We start from the raw sequence: 20066 nt of genomic DNA, 5'->3' as shown, positions 1-20066 counted from the left end.
CATTGGTTCCTTTTGCCTTTGACCGCTTTTGTTTTCCTGATGGTTTGGGGGTGTTATGAGCGTTCTCACTCATCTCAGTATATATATATATATATATATATATATATATATGTATATATGTATGTATGTGTATTTTGAGAGCTCTGCTCTCAGACACACCCCCTGTACTCGTACACAGCTCCGTGTCCATTTAACAGCACAGGCAGCATGCCTTCATTAATATGCAAGGTGCGCTGCCGTGCTATACAGGAACAGTCCTTGCCGTGCAGGAATAACTTATTCCTGCATGGCTGCTTGCTGAATCCCAGTTATTATCTAAATAATCCATCCTGCTTCTGCCTCAGAAACAAACCTCGTCAAAAAAGAAAAACACATTTGCCATTCATTGGGTTGCCTTAACTATGTAAACCCAGTCTTTCATAATAACCATTGGGTAATTACCTCCATACAGTATACTAACTTGAAATGTGCTTTTTCTCTTTCATCTTGTGAAGACTTCTGTACATTTTGTAAATTCTATCTAGACTTCTGTAAACCCTGTAAATAGTATTGTAGACATATATTTCTTTTCTCTGAATTGCTCACATTTTATAACATATAATACTTTTAAAGCCTATGTCAAACTTATCACTGTAATGTATTGTGGAGCTTTTCTTCCCAAGCCTCCGCTGAAAATGGGTTTCTGACCCAGTGGACTTTCCTGCTCAACAAATGTTAGTAAATAAATAGGAGCACACAGAGACTACAGTTAGTCCGGGGCTGTTTTTTCCCTCTTTCGCCAGATCCCCAATAAGACTTCCCACTGGCACAGCTATAGCATTATAAGATCTCAGCTGAGTGACCAAGCCAAGACCTCCAGCAGCCTCACTGTCCAACCAGTGTCTTGTGTCCCAGCCCAAGTAGCTGACACAATCTTTGATGTGTGATTTAACACATGCACACCTGGAAAAGGCTGGCACAGGTTTAGTAGTTGTGCTCCCTTCTGTCCAGACTATTAAGTAGTTACCACTGCCACCAGGCACTCCTTATCAGCTACTTTAGGGTCCTTAACAAAGGGTGTCCAATTTTACTATGTAATATTAATGCTAATACAAATGGTAGTTTGACCAAGTGCCAAGGCTGTTAGGAGTGGCCCACATAGTGTCACCAATTCAATATACAAGTACTCTCAAAACTTAAATATCTCTACACAGACCAGCCACAATGAAATGATTAAATATATTTAATAATAAATAATAAAAGAACAAGACAAAACTAAGTATATATTCACAGTGAGATCAGAGTTCAAAACCACAGAAAATATTTAAAATAACATTGCAGTACAGGCTGACACAAATAAAAACAAAATCTAACCTAAGCTTTGCTATATTCTTGTCTGTATCTAAGGGAGTTGCTATACCTAATAACTTACTTGGAGCAGGGCAGATGTGGTGAATTGTTATTCTTGTCAATTCCAAGGCAGAATGCATAATGCCCTGTCTCATTAGGAGACTTCTCAAAATAATATCTAAAATGTTACTGCTGCATTAGCTTGCAGAATGACATAATTTCTGGACATCTGACTTCTAATTCTCATGCAAACCCCCATTGCTGGCAGCTGGCAGTATTTAGCATCTACCTATAAAAATGCCTAGATAAATGATTTTGCTCAGACCTTTGGCAGGTGCTGGAAGTCTTAAAACAATTGCATTCCTTAATGCTTCTGAGGTAACCATTAGTTCACCCCAAAGACAATACAGAAAGCTTCCCAGTACAGATTTTGTGTCTCTGGCTGCAGTGAAGCATTTTTATGGCCTAGCCTATAAAGTGATTTAAATTCAGATATTTTTCTAAAGTTTGCTGGACTGAGGTTTACCCTAAAGTTTCCTCTGCCAAAACATATACATTTAAACAGTTACAATAGTCCATGTACATTTCTGTTCATTCCAGCAGGAAACACTGTTGATGCATTTCAAACAAGCACTTTCCAAACACCTTTTCAACACAAACATCTGTACAAAGCAGTTTGACTTACACATGACATGGAGTTCTAATACATTTGTAACACAAGCATCTTGCATAAATTAGTTTGATATTCACAAATTACATATAATTATTTACAAAGTTCTAGCTAGCACAGTTCATATCTATTCATATGTATGTATGTGTATATATATATATATATATATATATATATATGTGTGTGTGTGTGTGTATATGTATATATATATATATATATATATGTATATATATATATATATATATATATATTGTATATGAATATATAGAGCACCAATCCTTAAAACTTTTAACCATTTTCATAAACTCTTAACATCTCCAAGTCTTCTTTTCCATATTAACATGATAATTATATACAAAATCTTATACCATTCTTTGCACTATGCATAAATTTGGATTTTAATGAAAATGAACTACAAAACTTCATATCTTAATGAATGCAATTCAAACAATAGGTGACACATTTCCCTTCACTAGTGTCTTTCTTATCCGACCCTTTTCCTTCCTCTCCTTTCTTAGCTTTGTGTTTTCTTCACCCGTAATGTATTCTTACGGCTTTCACACCCTTTTCATATCTTACCTCTTTCTCCTCCATCTGTACTTCATCTTTCCATTCCTAAGCTGCCTCTGTTTTCACTGTTGTCTTTTTTTCACATTCCCTTTGGCAATCTGAAGTTCGACCTTCCCCTCCCAAGTCCAAGTCAAGGCCTTCTATATCCACCCTAAAGAAACAAAATTCACAAATGTTTGGAATTGCGTACTAGAAAATATCCTGCCACACTGAGCCTGCTCCCAAATCTCCACCTATGTTCACCACATTTAAAGCTTATCAACTTTACTGTCTCCTCATTGGCAGCAGTCTGACTTCTGTCTCTATTTCCCCTTAAAAAATCATGCCAGGGTCATAATCTCCCAACCTCTTAAATACCCCCCCCCCCAGACTTAATTCTGCAGTACATGAGCAGTCTTCCATACTTCACCCTAAAAGGCATGAACTTCTCAGCATATTTCTCCCCCTCTAACTCACTGCCTCTGCAACTTAATCATCCCCTCTCCGGCCTCTCTAACCCCTATCTGTGTATAGAAATGAATCCTGTATTTTCTAAGTAGTTTTGCTCCTCTCACAACTTGCTTTCTTCTCCATGTTGCCATCCTCCTATTTACTCATCTCCTCCACCTTGGCCCTTTAGCAGCTGTATGATAGCCAGTTACCCACAGCATCACAGACTCTGTTTACAACTCCTTCCCATGCCTGAACTCGCCTTCCTAAATCTGTAATCTGTTGATGTTAATAGTTAGCTATTATTTGAACTTTGTCTGCCTCTTCCCTCTGTAGAGAAACCTTACATTCATAGCTTCAGTTTTGCCAGTCTTCATTGCTTCCTTGTATCCTTCAGTGGAACCTGTTTAATATCTTCTCTTACCCTTTTCATAACCACCCCAGTATTCCCTCTTTGCACCCATCTCTCTGTCTCTACTCCTGACCATTTAAATTCTGCTTTACTTTAGCTGTTGTATACCTCTTGCCGTCAGGACCCTGTCCTCCTTTCTTCTTCTAAACCCTAGTTGTATCCTTATTAAAGTCCTCATTTTCCTTTGCAAATAAATTTGTCATATATCTTTAGAATTTGCAATGTTATCTTCTCCTGCAGTTATCTGTGCATATACCTTTAAGTACAGTACCTCAAGGCAAAACTAATGTATGGACCTGATTAGTCCTTTCTCCTCAAAGTATTATCCTTCCTCACTCAAGTGTCTAGTATTTTACAAGTGTTTCTGTGAGGAAACTCCCAGTTTCGGTCCCTTGCACATCTGACCACCCCAGTATTTATTTATGTATGTGTCTACTTATTGACATTTGATTACTGGGAAAGTCTGACTGGGTAGAAGCCCATTTTCAGTGGAGGCTCAGGGAGAAAAACTCCAATAACCTGAACCTAAATAATTCCCACCACATGCCACCCATGGCAGTCTTGTCTTCTATTCTCTCCCTTATTCTTAACACCACTGATTGTTTATGATGGAAACACAGATCAGAACTCTTTCCAAAATCTGAAAAATCCTGCAGTATGGCTGGTAGCTGTTCGTGCACATTTTCCAACAGCATGCAGTCCATCAACAAATGATAGCATCCACACCTGATCTATGTCTCTTAATAACCTTCAAAGCTTTCTTACCTATGTCTCAATAACCATAAGAAAGAGAGACAATAATAGCATACATCCTTGTTGATTGCACTACTTTAGTGCCACATTGTCTAACAGCCCTCCATTAACTGTAATTTCATCCAAAGTGAACTATACAATGCTTTATTGTCTTGCAACCATTTACCCTGTCCTGCAGTTTGCCCTAAATATCAAGCAGAAATACCCAAGGCTTACAATCAAATGCTTTTTGAACGTATAAGTGCCAACCTAGCCCATCCTCCGCAGTTCCGTTCAGCAAAAATTATAAAAGTTTTCAATGCCCTGCAATGGTCAGATGGCAACTGCCTTTTAACAAAACCCACCTGCTCTTTCCTGTGATATTTGGCAAATAGCTTTAGTTTACTGGTTTAAACTCTGGGAAGGATTTTCACATTCATATTACAGACAAAGTTGAGGATGCATTTCTTCATATCCCTTTCATTGCATTTCTGTTTATATAAGAAAGTAACTGAAACTTTGTCCATTGTCATAGGGACGAAAGCCTCATTCAATACTTGATTGTCCCTGTCACTGAGTCTCTGATTACTCAACCCACCTTTTTATTGAGACCTGTGGTAAATCTTTCCAGCCCCCACCTTTTTTTCCATTCAGATGGTGGATTGCTCCTGTCACTTTCCATTTCTTGTTTGTTAATCCTCCCCTTTTCTGCCCGAATCTCATCTCACTGCATATTAAAACAGCCATGAGTCCGTGGAACAAAGTTGTAGAGTTCAATGCAGTACAATCTTAAAAACCTCCCCTATCCCACTGTTTGAATTCCTTTCAACCACTTTTTATATCTTTCACACAGGTCTTCCGCCTTTGTACTTTTATTTTCCACATCAGTAACTTAATATTTTATTTTCCTGTTACTCTGTACCTTGCCTTTCTCTTAGCCAGTTCTGCACATACTTCGGTTTCTTTCTGCACATACTTTGGTCTCCTCCACCACTTTTAGCCTGTCTTACTAATCTTTCCTCCTGCACAAGTCCATCTCCCTTTGACTTCCCATTCTGTGTCTCTCGTTCTCTCAGATATATCTCAGATGCTCCTCCAAACCTCAGCTTTATCTCCTTAGCCATCTGAGTCTTTTCTCCTATTGCTCATAAACTTCCCTGTCCAGAATGCCTTAATTTCATCCTATTCACCAATTCCTACATGTCTTTTACTGATGTTGTCCTTCCGTTACACCTTTAAATGTATACTGCATCCATCTTCTACTTTCTCCAGTCTGTCAGTTTCCCATATTACATATTCACCCTCTCCACTCTTCCTCTCATATTATCTTAATCGAGGCATGATCTGGTATATTCCAAACATATCTTCCCAGTCATTTCCTGGTCTAAAACCTGTCTATCTAATCAACTTGTCTACCAATTTCCCTCTCTCAAAGGTAAATCCCTTCATTCCACCTTAACGCCGTACACACATCCACCAGTTGAAGCTATTCTTTCTCTTTCTGTAACTCCATATGACATTTTCTGTAAAATCTATTACCACAAATAAGCTATCACATCATTTATCCAGCATAAACTAAAAGTCCCCCCAACCCTGTAGTATTGACACATACCTCTTTTATTCTAGCAAGCCTATTTAGCCCTTCTCTACAAATGTTATAGCATCTGACTTTGACCTGTAAAAGAAACTGTTGCTTCCTGTCTCTCTCATTCCCACCTTCCAGTGAGCCACCTGTCTTCAGCATCATTTTCCATCTTACAAAGATGATTGGATTTGTTCAGTAAATCTCCAGGATGCTTATTATCATGTAAAGATGGAGAAGCACTCTAGATGATTCCTCCATTTCCAGCTAGGAGCCAGTCACTACCGGTTCAGAGCCCTGCCTTTCATTCTCACCACAGCCGTCAGGGTGTTCAAGATAATGGCAGTAGTAGCTGTGCTGTGTCTACAACGGATCCAAGTCTTTATGTATCTTGATGATTAGCTCCTAACTATTGCCTCTGAGCATCTGCTTCTGTATCACTTGGGCCTTCCACAGTGATACTGGACGTAGGTATAACACAAAACCTTTCCATGTGTCAGCCATTATGAACCCAGTAAGTAGACTTCCATTGGATGCCACCTCAGTACAGCTCTACAAATTTTTAACCTTCCTCACCACACAGTTGCATCCTTAAGTCTAACAGCCACGCAGGTGATTCTTCATCCCTCTTCTCCTGGATCAAACTATGCTTAATAGTGTCAGCAATTATAATGATTCTGCTGGCCCACTACTATATGAGAGTGCTTCAATGGACCCTAGCAGTGCAGTGGTCCCAGAACTTTCACCCATTATACGCGAATATTCGAGACTCCGAGATGTGCAGGAAACACATGGTGTGGTGGATAACCTCCCCTTCAGTAACCAACGGACAATCTTTTCACACCAGTCTACCGCTGGCGATAGTAACCACAGAGCCCTCCCTTCTAGGGTGAGGTAGGAGGCATTTCAAATGGAGGATTGTCAAAGGCATGTGGTCACCCTTGGAAACCAATGTTCACATCGGTGTCTTGAAGATGAGGATGGTCCTCCTAGCATTGTGGGCATTCCTGGATGTCCTCCCCAGTGGTGTAATTTCCATACAGACAGACATCATGACAGTTGTATAGCACATCACAAGCAAGGAGAAACCTGTTCATAACTCTTGTGTCAAAAGGCCATGAGAGTTTGGCAGTGGGTGATGTCTTCACACCATTTTCTGCTAGCAGCTCACATCCTGGAGTCTTAGTGTTCTGGTGGACAAAGTGAGCAGGACTGTCCTAGCGCCTCATGAGTAGTTCTGCATTCTGAGTGGCAGCTTTAATTTTTCATAGCTGGGGCAAACCTTGCTATGATGTATTTGCCTCAAACCTGAACAATAAGTGCAGCAGATACTTTGCCCTGATCCCTCCACAGTGTCATTCACTGAGGGAAGCTCTGGTCAGTTATCCCCCTGTTATCACTCATGAGCAGATTAATTCAAAAAGCCAGACAGTGCAAGGCCAGAGTAATACTCGTTGCCCCTTTCTGCCTCCGGCAGACATGGTTCCCTTTTCTCTGGCCTTGGATGCCGCATCATTATGCCAATCTTCTGTCTCACCCATCCGGATTGCCTCCTGTGGGCCAGACAGCCGTGATGCTAACTGCTTGGTTTCTCCATTTCTGACCAAAGCCAGAGATGAGAGGCTTCCCAGTATGGTTGAGGTTATATCAATTTACAACAAACCTGATACAAAAAAGATATACCACAGCAAATGGAAAAGATTTTCTACTTGTGCCATATCCAAGGATTTGGACCCATTTTGTGTTCCCATTCTGTTAAACTTGGAATTCTTGTCTGATTTTTTTCACAAAGGCTCTAGCTATTCCACCATCAAAGGTTAAGCGGCTGCAATTTAGAATTTTCATGTTGGCCACAATGACACTTCATAGCTTCTGTAAAGAGCTCAAGAGCTTTCTTGAGTGGCACATTTTTTTATGTCCTCCCATTAGAGACCCAGTTCCCCCATGGGATATTGCCATCATGCTACAAGCTCTTGACGCCCCTGTTGAACCTGCAGCCACAGTGGACATAAAGTACCTAACTTGGAAAACAGTTTTCTTAATAGTGGTCGTGTCAGCCAGACACATTTTGTAATTACAGGCACTCTCATGTAAACCTCCCTGTTTAATTTTCCATAAGGACAGGGTTTCTCTCAGAACTAATGCATCCAAAACAAACTTGAATCAATCTTATACTTTACCAGTCTTTTTCCCCCAATTTCTGAAACAAAGGGGAATACACCTTGCACATGCTAGGTTTTCATTGTCACCGAAACTTAGATTCTATTTTCACCAGACAAAATGATTCAGGAAAGCTGATCAACTGTTGCTTTTTCTAAACCAAAATTTGGTAGAACTGTTGCCAAAGTTACACATTCACGATGATTGTCAGACTGTTTCCTTTGTTTGTAATAAGAAGGGCTTGCCAGTGCAATCTAAACCAAAAGGCTCATTTTACAAGGACAATAGCCACCTCAATTGCTTTTTTGAAGAGAATTCCCATTGATGACATTTGTGCAACTGCAGCAATTTAGTCCATGGTCCACACCTTTGTCTCTCTTTATACATTGGATGTACAGTCCAGATATCGCTCTTCCTTTGATTCCACCATCCTTAATATCCTTCCTTGATACCACCCAGAAAGACAGCTTGAGAATTTGCCCCATACATTGAATCACACAAAAATAGACAACATTGAATGTGAAAATTTTGTACTTGCCATAACAATAGATTCATGTTGTCTGATTTTTGTTCAGCTCAACCTCCCTCCCTCCTGCATCCATACCAAATTGACACATATAGCTTTGAGATGACTGGTTGGTCACTACTTTATACTCTGTGAACAGTCCTGATTGTTTCCTTATCCCCCTTTCTGTTTTTGTTTTTATGTTCTAATTTATGGTCATAGTTGAGCCTTATTGTACTGCAAGGAGAAACTTGATCTGAGGTATTAAAAGTGCAGTTCAGGGAATTATGGGTAGGGGAGTAGTCCGAGCCCTGGAACCATGGATGCTTCAAAATCAGTATTGATGTCTGATACAACCCACATGTTGAACTGGACAAAAATCAGACAACATGGATCTGTCATTATAGTAAGTACATAACTTCTGTATTCTTGGATATGATATAAGATATGATCCAATGTTGTCTTTTCACTCAAGTTTCAACAGGTGGGCTGCTGGATCCAATTCTAATCAGATACTGGCCATATTCCAAAGACTTCATCCTGCCGGGCTCCAACTCCTCTATCCATACCCCCCTCCCCTGCACCAGAGCTGCCCCAGATGTAGTTTGCTGCCATTCCATACAGCAGCTTTGTCATGTCTTCCATTAATTATATCCCTTTTTGGCTATTTTTTGCTAGTGTTGGCTCCTTTTTCTTTTACCCTAGTTTTCTTTTTGTATGAGTTAGGTAGGTTAGACTGTGTGTGCGTGTGTGTGTGTCTGTGTCTGTCTCAGGTGTAGATTTATTGGTTTGATGAGTGAGTTGGTTTCCCCCTGGTGTGTAGGGCTGTTACTAAAGGTTTTCATGTGGTGTTTTTTGTGTGTTAGCATTTATTTGCATAGGTGTACTTTAGGTTTAAATGGATAAAGTGGTGCATCTGTTGTTATGGGGCTGCTCATCAAGATTACCCTTATTCTATTTGTGAGGGTTTTGGCACTTGGGCCATTAATAAGAGGAGAGCCAAGCTGATGTTGAAGGGTTTCCTTCCTTCAGGCACCTCTGTGTCATCCTCCTCTAATAAAGGGAACAGGTTGAATCGGGGTCAAAAACAGGGCTTTAAGGAAACTGAAGTCTCCAGGGGGACCCCATTCCCAGTTGACTCCCTCATCTTCTATTGTTTTTCCTGATCCAACAAATACAAAGGTCCCGAGATTATCTGATTCCCCCAGCAAAGTTATCCATGCTGTGGCATGTGACACCTTGGAGACAGTCTCCTTCGACTTTCTTGCCTTGGAGACAATCTCCCCTGACTCTATTACCTCTGGGCCAGTCTTCTTCAGATCTAATTGGGAGCATGACTCTGTCTGTGGCCATTAGCCTGCCAGGCTCTATCCTGACCAGGGGGATCTACATTGGAGTTGACATTTTCCCCTGCTACTCTGCAAAAGTTTTCACCAAAGTCCTTCCTATCCCTTCCTCTGATCCAAGCTTCCCTGACTGGATCCATAACCTGAAGCCATTACCTAGTGTGCGATCTTCAAAGACTCCCTCAGTGGCTTCTTCTACTCTGTCATCTTGGTCAATTTGGATGCTTAAACACATCATAATTGGAGCAGGTGATATGGTTCTTTCTACAGGTGCAGATGGAGTTAGGTATCATCCCATTGGCTCCAGGCCCTCATCCTAAAGCTGTGGCTCTTTTACCCTGGTTTCTTCCCCTCAGATCCTACAGATCTGAGATCTTTGGAGCCATTTGTTTTCTGTTCCCTTAGGATCAGACCCAGTGGCCTGGCCAGTTGCGACTCTGACCCCCACCTTGGTATCCTCAACTCTGGCATTGTCAAAACCAGGCTGACTTCAAAGCTGAAAGGTCAAGGCAGGGGTCTGCAGATTGGTTTCGATGATTTCTGTTTTGGGGTCATCCCTCTCGCTCAGGGCTTATCCTTTTGATAGTCTGACCCCAGTCTTGTCTGGGCAGGGTGGAATGGCTGCAGATTCCAGTGCATCCTTGATGTCTTCAGACCCAATGTCCGCCAACCACAGTCAGCCTGCTTCTGATGTTGTAGAAAGGATGCTCTCTTGTTAGGAGAGAGAATGATAAAATACAATCAGTGTCCCTCCATCCATGTCGGTGCCATTGACCGCTAGTCAGCTTGCCTCCAATCTGCCCTTCCTGTCAGGTCCCCGACCTCTTCCACACCCCCCCCCCCAATGTCTGGAGTGGGAAGTTTTGGATAAGAGGCAGTCCAAGAGGAAGCACCTGGCCTTGCCTGAAGAGTCCCTCACTGAGAACACTGACTTCAGGGAAGGAGAGGGTCCCACAAATCTTCCTGTGAAGACTAATCTTTTGTAGCTCCTTCTCCAGCATGGGGATTGGACTGGTGAAGCCCCTTCTCTGGAGGAATTTGTGTTTTTGGAGGCCTTTGGTGTTAGCCCAACCATGCCCAGGTAGTTCCCCCTCCAGATGTTATTGATCTGGTGTCCTAGAGAGCATGGAAGGAGCCCAACACAGTAGAACCCATCCCCAAAAAGCCTGACAAGATTCTTCCCCCTCCAGAGGATCAGCAGCAGTGGAGTAAGGGTCCTCTTGTGGATGCAATTGTGGTGGTGGCAGCCACAAAAAAGGACATTTTGGAAGAGAGTTCCTCAGTCCATCCATCAAATAGAGGGTCTCTGCATTGGACCACCTAGGCAGTATGCCTAAACCTAGTCAACATTTACACTGAGGTCAGTAAACTGTCTAGCTCATTTGACCAGACTTCAGTGGGACATTGTGTTGGGAGTCTGAGGAATGGTTAAGACACAGCAGATTCTGGACTCCTAGAAGACTCTGGAAACTCAGCTTTCCACCCTGTAGTCTATCACTAACATGTCCATGTGTCTGCTGTACAGTGCAGCTGATGGAATGTGTCAAACAACTCGCTCTAGCATCGCTACCCATTGGTATGCTTGGATGAGGTTGTGTGACATTGCAGACTGCTTTAAGGCATCCAGTATTAGCATCCCATTTGGCAATTTGTCACTTTTTGAGCCGAATGATAAGGACACTTTAACCAGGAGTAAGCAAGATGGAAAGGCACTGTCTGCAGTTGGAGTTTGTTTTGCTACCCTTCAGTGGACCGTCTCTCAGACCCAGAAAGAGGGGGGGGGGGGTAAGAATGTCTCCTTTTTTCAGGAAATTGTAGCAGTCTTTCCAAGAATCCCCTTCAGAGGGTTCCTCCCATGGCAAGAGTGTAGCCACTATGGATGCCGCCCTTGGACAGGGGTGGTCCACAGTACCAGGCCTTCCACAGAGGTTTCTCTGGGAAGCCCTTTCAACAATGCTGAAAGTTTGCCCAAATGTTCTGTAGTGGAGGCAGTCAAGGGTTGGCTGGCTCTACACCCACAAGCTTGGGGGCCATCAACTGGATGGATGTTGAGTTATATCCAGAGGCTCTTCAGTTCCATTTTTACATGTCCCAAGTGTAAATCCCAAATGACTTCTAAATGTGCCACCCTGTCTGAGAAGCAAGGCAGCAATCCAAATTCAAAAACTGCTAGCAAATTGAGTCATCCAAGAGGTTTCACCAGACCAATGCGGCTCCGGGATCTACTCAAGATTCTTTTTGGTTCCAAAGAAAAACAATTATCTTGGGCCAATCTTGGATTTGAGTGAGATGAATCCGTTTATAAAGCAGACCAAGTTCCGAATGGTCACAGTGCAGTCCATTTTTACATCTGTTAAAGTTCGATTGGATGTGCTCGATTGATCTCAAGGACACTTACTATAATATAATGATTGCGAGGGAGTCCATTTTTGCACTTCCAGATGTGGGCTGTTCATTACTAGTTAGAGTAATGTCATTTGGCCTCACTACTGCCCCCCTGGTGTCACCAAGTGTATAGTAGTAGGAGCAGCCTGGCTCAGGTTGCAGGGGTTCCATGGCTTTCTTGTATCCATGTACTTGTATCTGTAAATATGTTATCCAGTAGTGTTTATTTTTGCCAGATTCAATGTCAGTCATTGGATCTGGTCAGATTCAACCTCAGCCCTTTATACCATAGTAGTGGATCCAAGAGTTCTGACTTCTCCGCTGCCCTGCCTGAATTACCTCAGATCTCAATTGCCACCTGCTTAAAAAGACATGTTGACTGAGAGCTCCATCCTGCTTTCGCAATAAGTAAAGATTTTGTTCTTGTCTGCAGCTCATAGATAGGATTTCTTAGAGATAAGATAACTTTAATAACTGTTTTAGTATTTAGGCGATACATATGGGATCCATCCCTCCCCACGCCATACCAGCTTTGGATCCGATAGCCCTGGACACTTCGGCTTCAATTTCTTCCATCACTTTCTCAATGCTGATGCACTCTGGTTGATAAGAGTCCCAGAGCATCGGAGTCGGAGACCCAAAGGTGGAGTTGACCAAGGATTTTGGAGCAGTCCCTACCATTTGGGGCTTTGGCCCTCGATAGCTGAGTTCCAAGGTCATCCTTGGAGCTGTCACATTTAGAGTTGAGAAGGTTACCCATTCTGGTGTAATGGGTTGTTCTTCCTTGACTCCATTAGCTGAGCCAGCTTTTGAGACTATGGAGAGGGTTTTGGCTGGACCAAGAAGACTGGTGCATGCACAGAGTTCGTATCCATCCCAACTCCTGCTGAAGCTTGTATCCTGTTGCTTTCATACTGGTCAGCTGGGACAGACTTATCCAATAAGCTTTGAAACTGCTGTCATTCAAGTTCTACATCCGATTCTGAGGTATGTTCTTCAGAAGTCCCAAGACATGTTCCCTGGAAGAGGACTTGCAAATGGAAGCATATTGACTCCTCTCCCAAGTCTGTCACTGAGGACACCAACTTAGATGATGGAGAAGACTCCCTTACGTGCCCCCGAAGATGTCCCCTTTAGAAATATTGCAGATGTGATAAAACAGAGGGCAGGATGGTCCACTGAAACTCCTCTTTCTGATGAGTCAGAGTTTCTCAAAGCTTTTTGTTCCAGCCCCTCAAAATCCTGGGTGGTCCCCTCTCCTGACACCTTGATTGATCTCATCACCTAGAAGGCTTGGAAGGAACCTGATGTGGCAGAGCGTATCCTGCAAAAGCCAGGTAAGAGTCTGTTTGCCCCCAAAGACAGAAAACATTGTGGTGAGAGTCTCCCTGTTGATGCCATGGTGGTAGCAGCAGTCTCAAAAAAAGGAACTGTCCAAAGAAAGTTCCTCTGTCCGTCCCCCAAACAAGGAGTCAGGAGCATTGGACAGACTGGGGAAATGGAGACACGCATCAGTGAAATTTGCACTCCCAACACTAAACTATCTGGCACACCTGGTATGATTCAGAAGGGATTTGATAAAGGAGCTTTCAAAGTCCCCTGTCAGGTAGCTTACCTGCTGATGTCCAGAAAACCATGGATACCCAAATGTTTATCCTGAAGTCATTCTCAAATGTAGCCACAACACTGTTATCTAATGCAACAGATGGTACAGCAAGGATAGCTGGAGCAGGTATTGCCATGTCATGTCATGCCTGAATGCAGATCTGTGATTTTGCGAGAAGCTTTAAGAAATACTTGATAAGTGCCCCCATGATGGTTCCACCTTATTTGGACCCAAAGAAAATGCTTACAAAGAGCAAACAGGATAGTAAGACCTTGTCTGCCCTAAGAATCCATATTTCTACTACTCAAAGATCCTTTTCCATGAATCAGAAGAGGAAGGAAAATGTGGTTCAAGAAATCACAAGGTTTTTACCAGGCACTCCTGAGGACAGGCCTCCCTGAGGCAGAGGAGGCAGCTGCACCAGACGTTGTCCTCGAGGACGTCCACAAAATCAAGTTTTCTTTGGACGTTTCACAGATAAACCTCATCAGTGCCCCTGAATGTTTGCATGACTGCTGCACTCTGGAGGTAGTCAGGGAATGCTTCTCCTTGCATCCACTAGCCTTGCAAACAATACATTGTGATTCTTGGGTGCTAATGATCATCATCGGAGGTTTATCCACTAATCTTTTTGGAATCCCCAAAAGCAAAACAGATTTTCCTGATAGTTAAAATCAGCAGCAACAGAGGTTTCAAAGTTGGTGGATAAGACAGTTATCCAGCTGGTCCCCCTAGACCAACTAGGATCCAGAGTCTATTCAAGGTTCTTTTACTTCCAAAAAAGACAGAGGACCTCTGACCAGTATTGGATCTCAGCAAGTTAAATCAATATGTAAAACAGGCAAAATTCTAGATTGTCTTGGTACAGTCCATTCTACCTCTGCTGAGGAAGGAAAATTGGATGTGCTCTGTCTATCTCCAGGATGCCTACTATCATATCAAGACAGAGTACCAACCCAAAAGATTCCTCATTTTCTAGCTAGAAGCCAATCACTGAGAGTTCATAGTGTTACCATTCAGTCTCACCACAGCCCCCCCTGGGTGTTCACCAATGTGCTGACCTTGTGTAATATTATACATGTCTTTATTTTACTCTATAACATGGCTGAAAAGTGGATTTATTGTGTAACAACTTTCTATACACAATATTTTCTGCATCTGAATTGCTCTTAATTTCTGTAACTAAATTTTCTCTCATTTCTGCCATATCTTTGTAACTGTTCATTCACACCTAGGTGTCACAGCTAAAAAGGATCTTTGGACCAATCCACTCATCTGGTCTACAGAATACAAACAAAAATAACATGCAAAGGAGTCCTAGTAATGCTCTGTATGGTAAAAGTTTTCTCTAAGGAAGTGATAAGATGCAGAGAATAGAGCCTTTTTTCTGTATGACAGCCTTGAAGCCCTTCATTCTCTCTGAAGAATCTTTGTGCATTCTCCAGTTGCACAAGATGGCATTTGAGTAGGTACAGTACTGCCGTGGTGGTGCTGCGGTAGCGTTGTCGCCTCACAGTAAGATGTCCTGTTCGATTCTCAGCTAAAGCGTCTTCTGTGTGGAGACATGCGTGAATGGGCGTACCTTCGTTGAAGGTTGTGCGTCACAGCTGGCAACTCTGCACGTAAAAATCTACTGCCAATCCTTAGCGGACCGGAGTTCCGCTGTGACGACCCCTAACCGGGAAAAGCCGAAAGACACAATAACAGAACAAGTACAGTGCTGTACAATTAATCTGATAAGATACGTATAAAGGTAAGCAGTTAACTTTTCTGACCTAGCTCTCAACCCCCCACAGAGAGTCAATTAGTGATCTCCATATGCTTTCCTGATGGCAAATTTAAGGGTATCATTTGAAAGGGCATCATCCACAAAGACTTCATGGTCATTTTGTGTTTTGTCAACTTTTTACTGTTTACCATCTGTAGAGTTTGTTGGTGTTTTAAATGAGACCCTTTGTAGAAAAGTGGTGCTGTAGTATTGGTGCAGAAGTCAAGGAACATTTTGTCATGCTAAGAGATGCAGAACTGGCCCTTGAACAACTTTTGATCCATAGAAATAGATTATCAATAAGTACTTCTAAGTCTTTCACCCAAAGATCATCTGCTGCAGACCTGTTTGTAATATTGTGTTGTCCATTTTGTTTATTAATTAATTTGTTTTTCTTTTAGGTAAAGCTAAATAAGCTGGCTTTTCTCAACCAGTTTCACTTTGGTGTTTTTTATGCTTATGTGAAGCTGAAGGAACAGGAGTGCCGGAATATCGTATGGATTGCAGAGTGTATTGCCCAGAGGCACCGAGCCAAAATCGACAACTACATTCCTATCTTCTAAACATCCTTTCCTTATGTGTTTACTCATATTGTACAAGTTTAACTAAAAAGAATTGTTTAAAAATGGCTAGTCAAGTCTCCAGCAATGCGAGAGGAATGTTGGGAACGTTGATTTTAAATGTGATTGAGCTGCTTTCCTTTAAATATCTTTGAGATTTGGATTCACTAGTCCATTTCTTCACTTTGTTTGATGGAGCACTGAATTAATTTGTGCTAGTTTATTTCATAGCCATACTTAAATGACTATTCTCATTTCCATAATTTATCCATTTCTTTAAAAATGTGCCGGTATGCATCAAGTGTTTAATCTCTTCTCCTACCACAGTAATGTACTTGCTGACTACCTGTATGTGTATATTTAAAGAGGTTGTCTGAAAACCTGCGCAAGATGTTATGCAAAAAACTGAAAAGGACTGCAGTTTAGTCCATTTTGGTTTTAATCATTTATAAAGCAGTAAGAGGCTTTACGACATAAAATAAGATTAGTCCATACTTTTAAAAAAACATGTATGACATTATACACGTGGAGTGAGTTGCTTCTGTAAATTTAATGCAGGTCCTGCTGGCATGCCAGACATAGAGGAAATGTATGCATATTGCTGTGAATTTATAGCTTATTGAAAAGCTCAGTATACAAATCCTATTCAAAATTTCCAAAGCACTCCCCCTTTTCAGCTCTTAAAAATTCCTCTATTTATTTTGTGTTAGGATACTCTTGTGCTCTTTAAGTGCAATTTTTTATTTTGTTTGATGATCGTTTGGCTGATGAGTGACGTTATCATTTGCTGTTGATATGAACGGTATTAAATGCAACATTCACTGTATTTGGGCATTCCCAATTTGTATTTGTTCTACAGTTCTAGTACTGTACTTGTTTCTGAATGTTTACATGTTTAATATATGTGTTATATGTGGGACATTTTCATTTATTAGATGAAACTTGCAGAGGTAAATGTATTCAAATAGCTGTCTTAATTCCACAGTACAATGAAGCATGTCCAGTACTTTTTCCATTGAAAACAAGTATGCACAAAAATGTTCGAAAGTGTTATTTTTCCTTATTTGACTTGCATGCTATTGAACAATATTGTGGCAGAAATAATTTTTCACATTCTGATTCTAAGATGTTTGACTGGCCCGACCTATGTACAAGTTCCACACTAATGCAGTAATAAAATATTACTCTGCTAATGTAAAGTATAATGCTAATGTAAAGTATAATAGAATAATGTAACAGAAGGATAGAGGTGCAATCACTTCACTGGAATTTAGTAATGTTAAGTATGGTAGCAGGCAGAAGGTCCATGTGGATTTATGTATTCTGTAAATCCATAAAGTAGAATAGTAATTGGAATTAAATGTTTTTACTAAATAGTGACAATGATAGTACATATTAAAAGGAAATTTCCATTTAAAGTTTTCTTTCTCGTTTTTTTATTATTTATTTTTTTATTTCCCCATTAGCTTTAAATATATTTTGTTTTATTTTGGAAATCATGTGTTAAGGCCACTATATGAATTGTAAATGATTTACATTCTGGGCAGACATTTACCACTGGCTTTGTTTGTACCTTTTCAGAGAATGTGTTCATCTTGGCTATATAGTGAGTGCCACATAGCTGCTTTTTCTGCATGCTTCATGAGAATTAGCAGGTATTATGTAGACATAACATTTATTTTCTCAGGGAATACATAGCAGGTGCACAAACAATAAGTGGAGTTGAAAAATGTAATCTTTTTCTTAGATCAGTGTTGAATCTTTGTGTTAAGTATCCCTAAGTGACCAATTTCTTGGGTGGATCTGATGGTCTTCCTTCTGTGCTTCTCTTTTATGAGACTCCGTTAAAAATTTCAACGCTATAATTTCCACCATGTAACGTACACTGAATGTAGCCTTTGTAGTTAAATGTGTTGTTTGGGTGCTTTTTACAGGTGAACTGTGTTAAGAAGAAAGTGGCACAGAATCAGTTACACTTGTACATGTTGAGTGATGTTGGACTCTCATTTTTTCATTAAATTTCCAATTGCTGACAAAAACATTTTCTGGAGTTCTAAGGAATGCCTTGTGTTCCATGGCTTGAGCCAATTCACTCAAAGATCTACCACCATGATAAATTGTTGCATAAATGTACCTTTTGTAAGGTCAGAAAATTGTGCATAGTTATTTTTCAGATTTGGTGCCTGGCTTTTGGAATCTTCTAGATTTATTCAAGAGTAGTGATATACATTCTAGACTACATTGCAGTCACAGAGAGGTACGTTAGAGAACCACTGAGGAGTCACTTCCTTAACCTGGTGTGTGACATTCATAGAACCTGCTGGAGGGACAGATTTGTCTCCCAGAGGTTACCACACCTTTGGAATGGACTCCTGCTTCATGCCAAGGAGAGCGTCTCATTGGCCCTCTTCAAACATAATCTGGACGATTGGATGGGTAACTGCAAATTCACAATAGGGGTTCCATCTGTGTCCCCCTTGGACAGGGGGTGATAGGAGTTGATTATGGAAAAAAGGGTAAAACTTGGCAAGGGTTGTAAGGGGAGCTAGGGTCATTAGCCTAGTAACCTCCTATGATCCTAAGTGTTTTTTTACCTGTGACATACCATGAGATTTGAAATTATCATTCACTTTAACCTTAAAGATGCACCCATGATCCCAGCACAGAATCACACCATAATTAAAAAAATAATTTTCACAAGTAAAACCTGGGGTAAGGTATGCACCTGAAATTCTCCTAGACCTGTTGCATTTTTTTCCTTTGTGCCTTCCTTTCAGGATTAAATGCATTATTTTTACTGCTGTTACTATTTCTGAATGTGCAATTGTTTTATGATCGTGCAGTTCATTGCTTGCACATCTCCCAGTAACCCACACTACCACTTAATATTGCATGAGAACAGTGTGCATTTTCTAAGGTGATGTGGAGACATTTTTCAGCCACTGAGAGCAGGCACTGTAAAACTGAAAGGACACTGCATCAGAAGTATCATGATCTCATTATAGTGGTCAGAGCATATAGTAACCCATTTTCCCCTCTGGAGGACAGATGGTGGTATGCAGTCTAAAGTCTGAGCATCCACTGAATGTCCTTCATAACGCTTAGTTATTTTATCCTTGCCCCAGTCCATAACAGCAGCACATGGTTCTGCATACTCCGAGTGTGGCACAGGCTGTGAAATTATACTTTGTGTGAACATGAAGGCATTATGTTTGTTTAATGGTGATTGTCTGATGTAGATTGTAATGCACCTTGTAAATTACTATGACAGTGTTTGTATATTCTGGTTTTGGATACAGTTGGAAACATGGCGTATTCCTTTTGTGATTAGATGTGATCCATTGTCATGTATTTGCTGTGGCTGATGCATTTTGTTCAATGAGTTATGTCTCAGTGAAAGTTGGTTTACATATATATATATATATATATATATATATATATATATATATGTGTGTGTGTGTGTGTGTGTGTGTGTGTGTGTGTGTGTGTGTGCATATATGTGTATGTAAATAAATATATAAATATATATATATATATATATATATATATATATATATATATAAAGAGAGGGAGGGTTTTTAGGTTTTCACTGGCCCATGAGATATATGCAGATGACCCTTTAATGACATCAAGTGTTTCAGCTGCATGGCTTCTGAATGCTCATGACTTTGGGGTTTTTTTTTGTTTTTTTAAGTCTTTATGCTGTTTGTGAAGTATAGCCAAACTATCTTATTTATACTGTGTTGATGAGATCAATAAGAAGGTTGAAACATACATGTCCAAACCTAGTGGGGTTTGGCTTTATTGACCTGAATGTAGCCATAAAGAAAAAATAAAAGGTTTTGGACAGTCATGTACAGTCATGTAGCTGCAACACTTTGTCCTTATCTCCTTAAAGTGTTATTTACATATATCCAAAGGGCATCCATTACAGCAGGTTTAAGATACCTCACAGTGAGGTTTGTTTTTTTCTTGCAGATTTTACTGAATGGGTGTGGTCTGTGTGACCTTT

At 40.8% G+C, this 20066-nt stretch overlaps 1 protein-coding gene across 1 annotated transcript in view; it reads left to right on the top strand.

Moving 5' to 3' along the window:
* Nucleotides 1–17472, top strand: part of ATP6V0D1 (ATPase H+ transporting V0 subunit d1) — a 347395-nt gene extending 329923 nt beyond the window's left edge. The window contains exon 8 of the mRNA XM_044081376.1: nt 15896–17472. Within this exon, the coding sequence (XP_043937311.1) occupies nt 15896–16057 (162 nt within the window). The 3' untranslated portion in view covers nt 16058–17472. The remainder of the gene's footprint in view (nt 1–15895) is intronic.
* Nucleotides 17473–20066: the final 2594 nt, after the last annotated feature.

This window comes from Protopterus annectens, chromosome 8.part0 (assembly GCF_019279795.1).
Source record: "Protopterus annectens isolate FY-2018-M chromosome 8.part0, PAN1.0, whole genome shotgun sequence".
Taxonomy (NCBI): domain Eukaryota; kingdom Metazoa; phylum Chordata; order Ceratodontiformes; family Protopteridae; genus Protopterus; species Protopterus annectens.
This window is presented reverse-complemented; position numbering and strand designations above follow the sequence as displayed.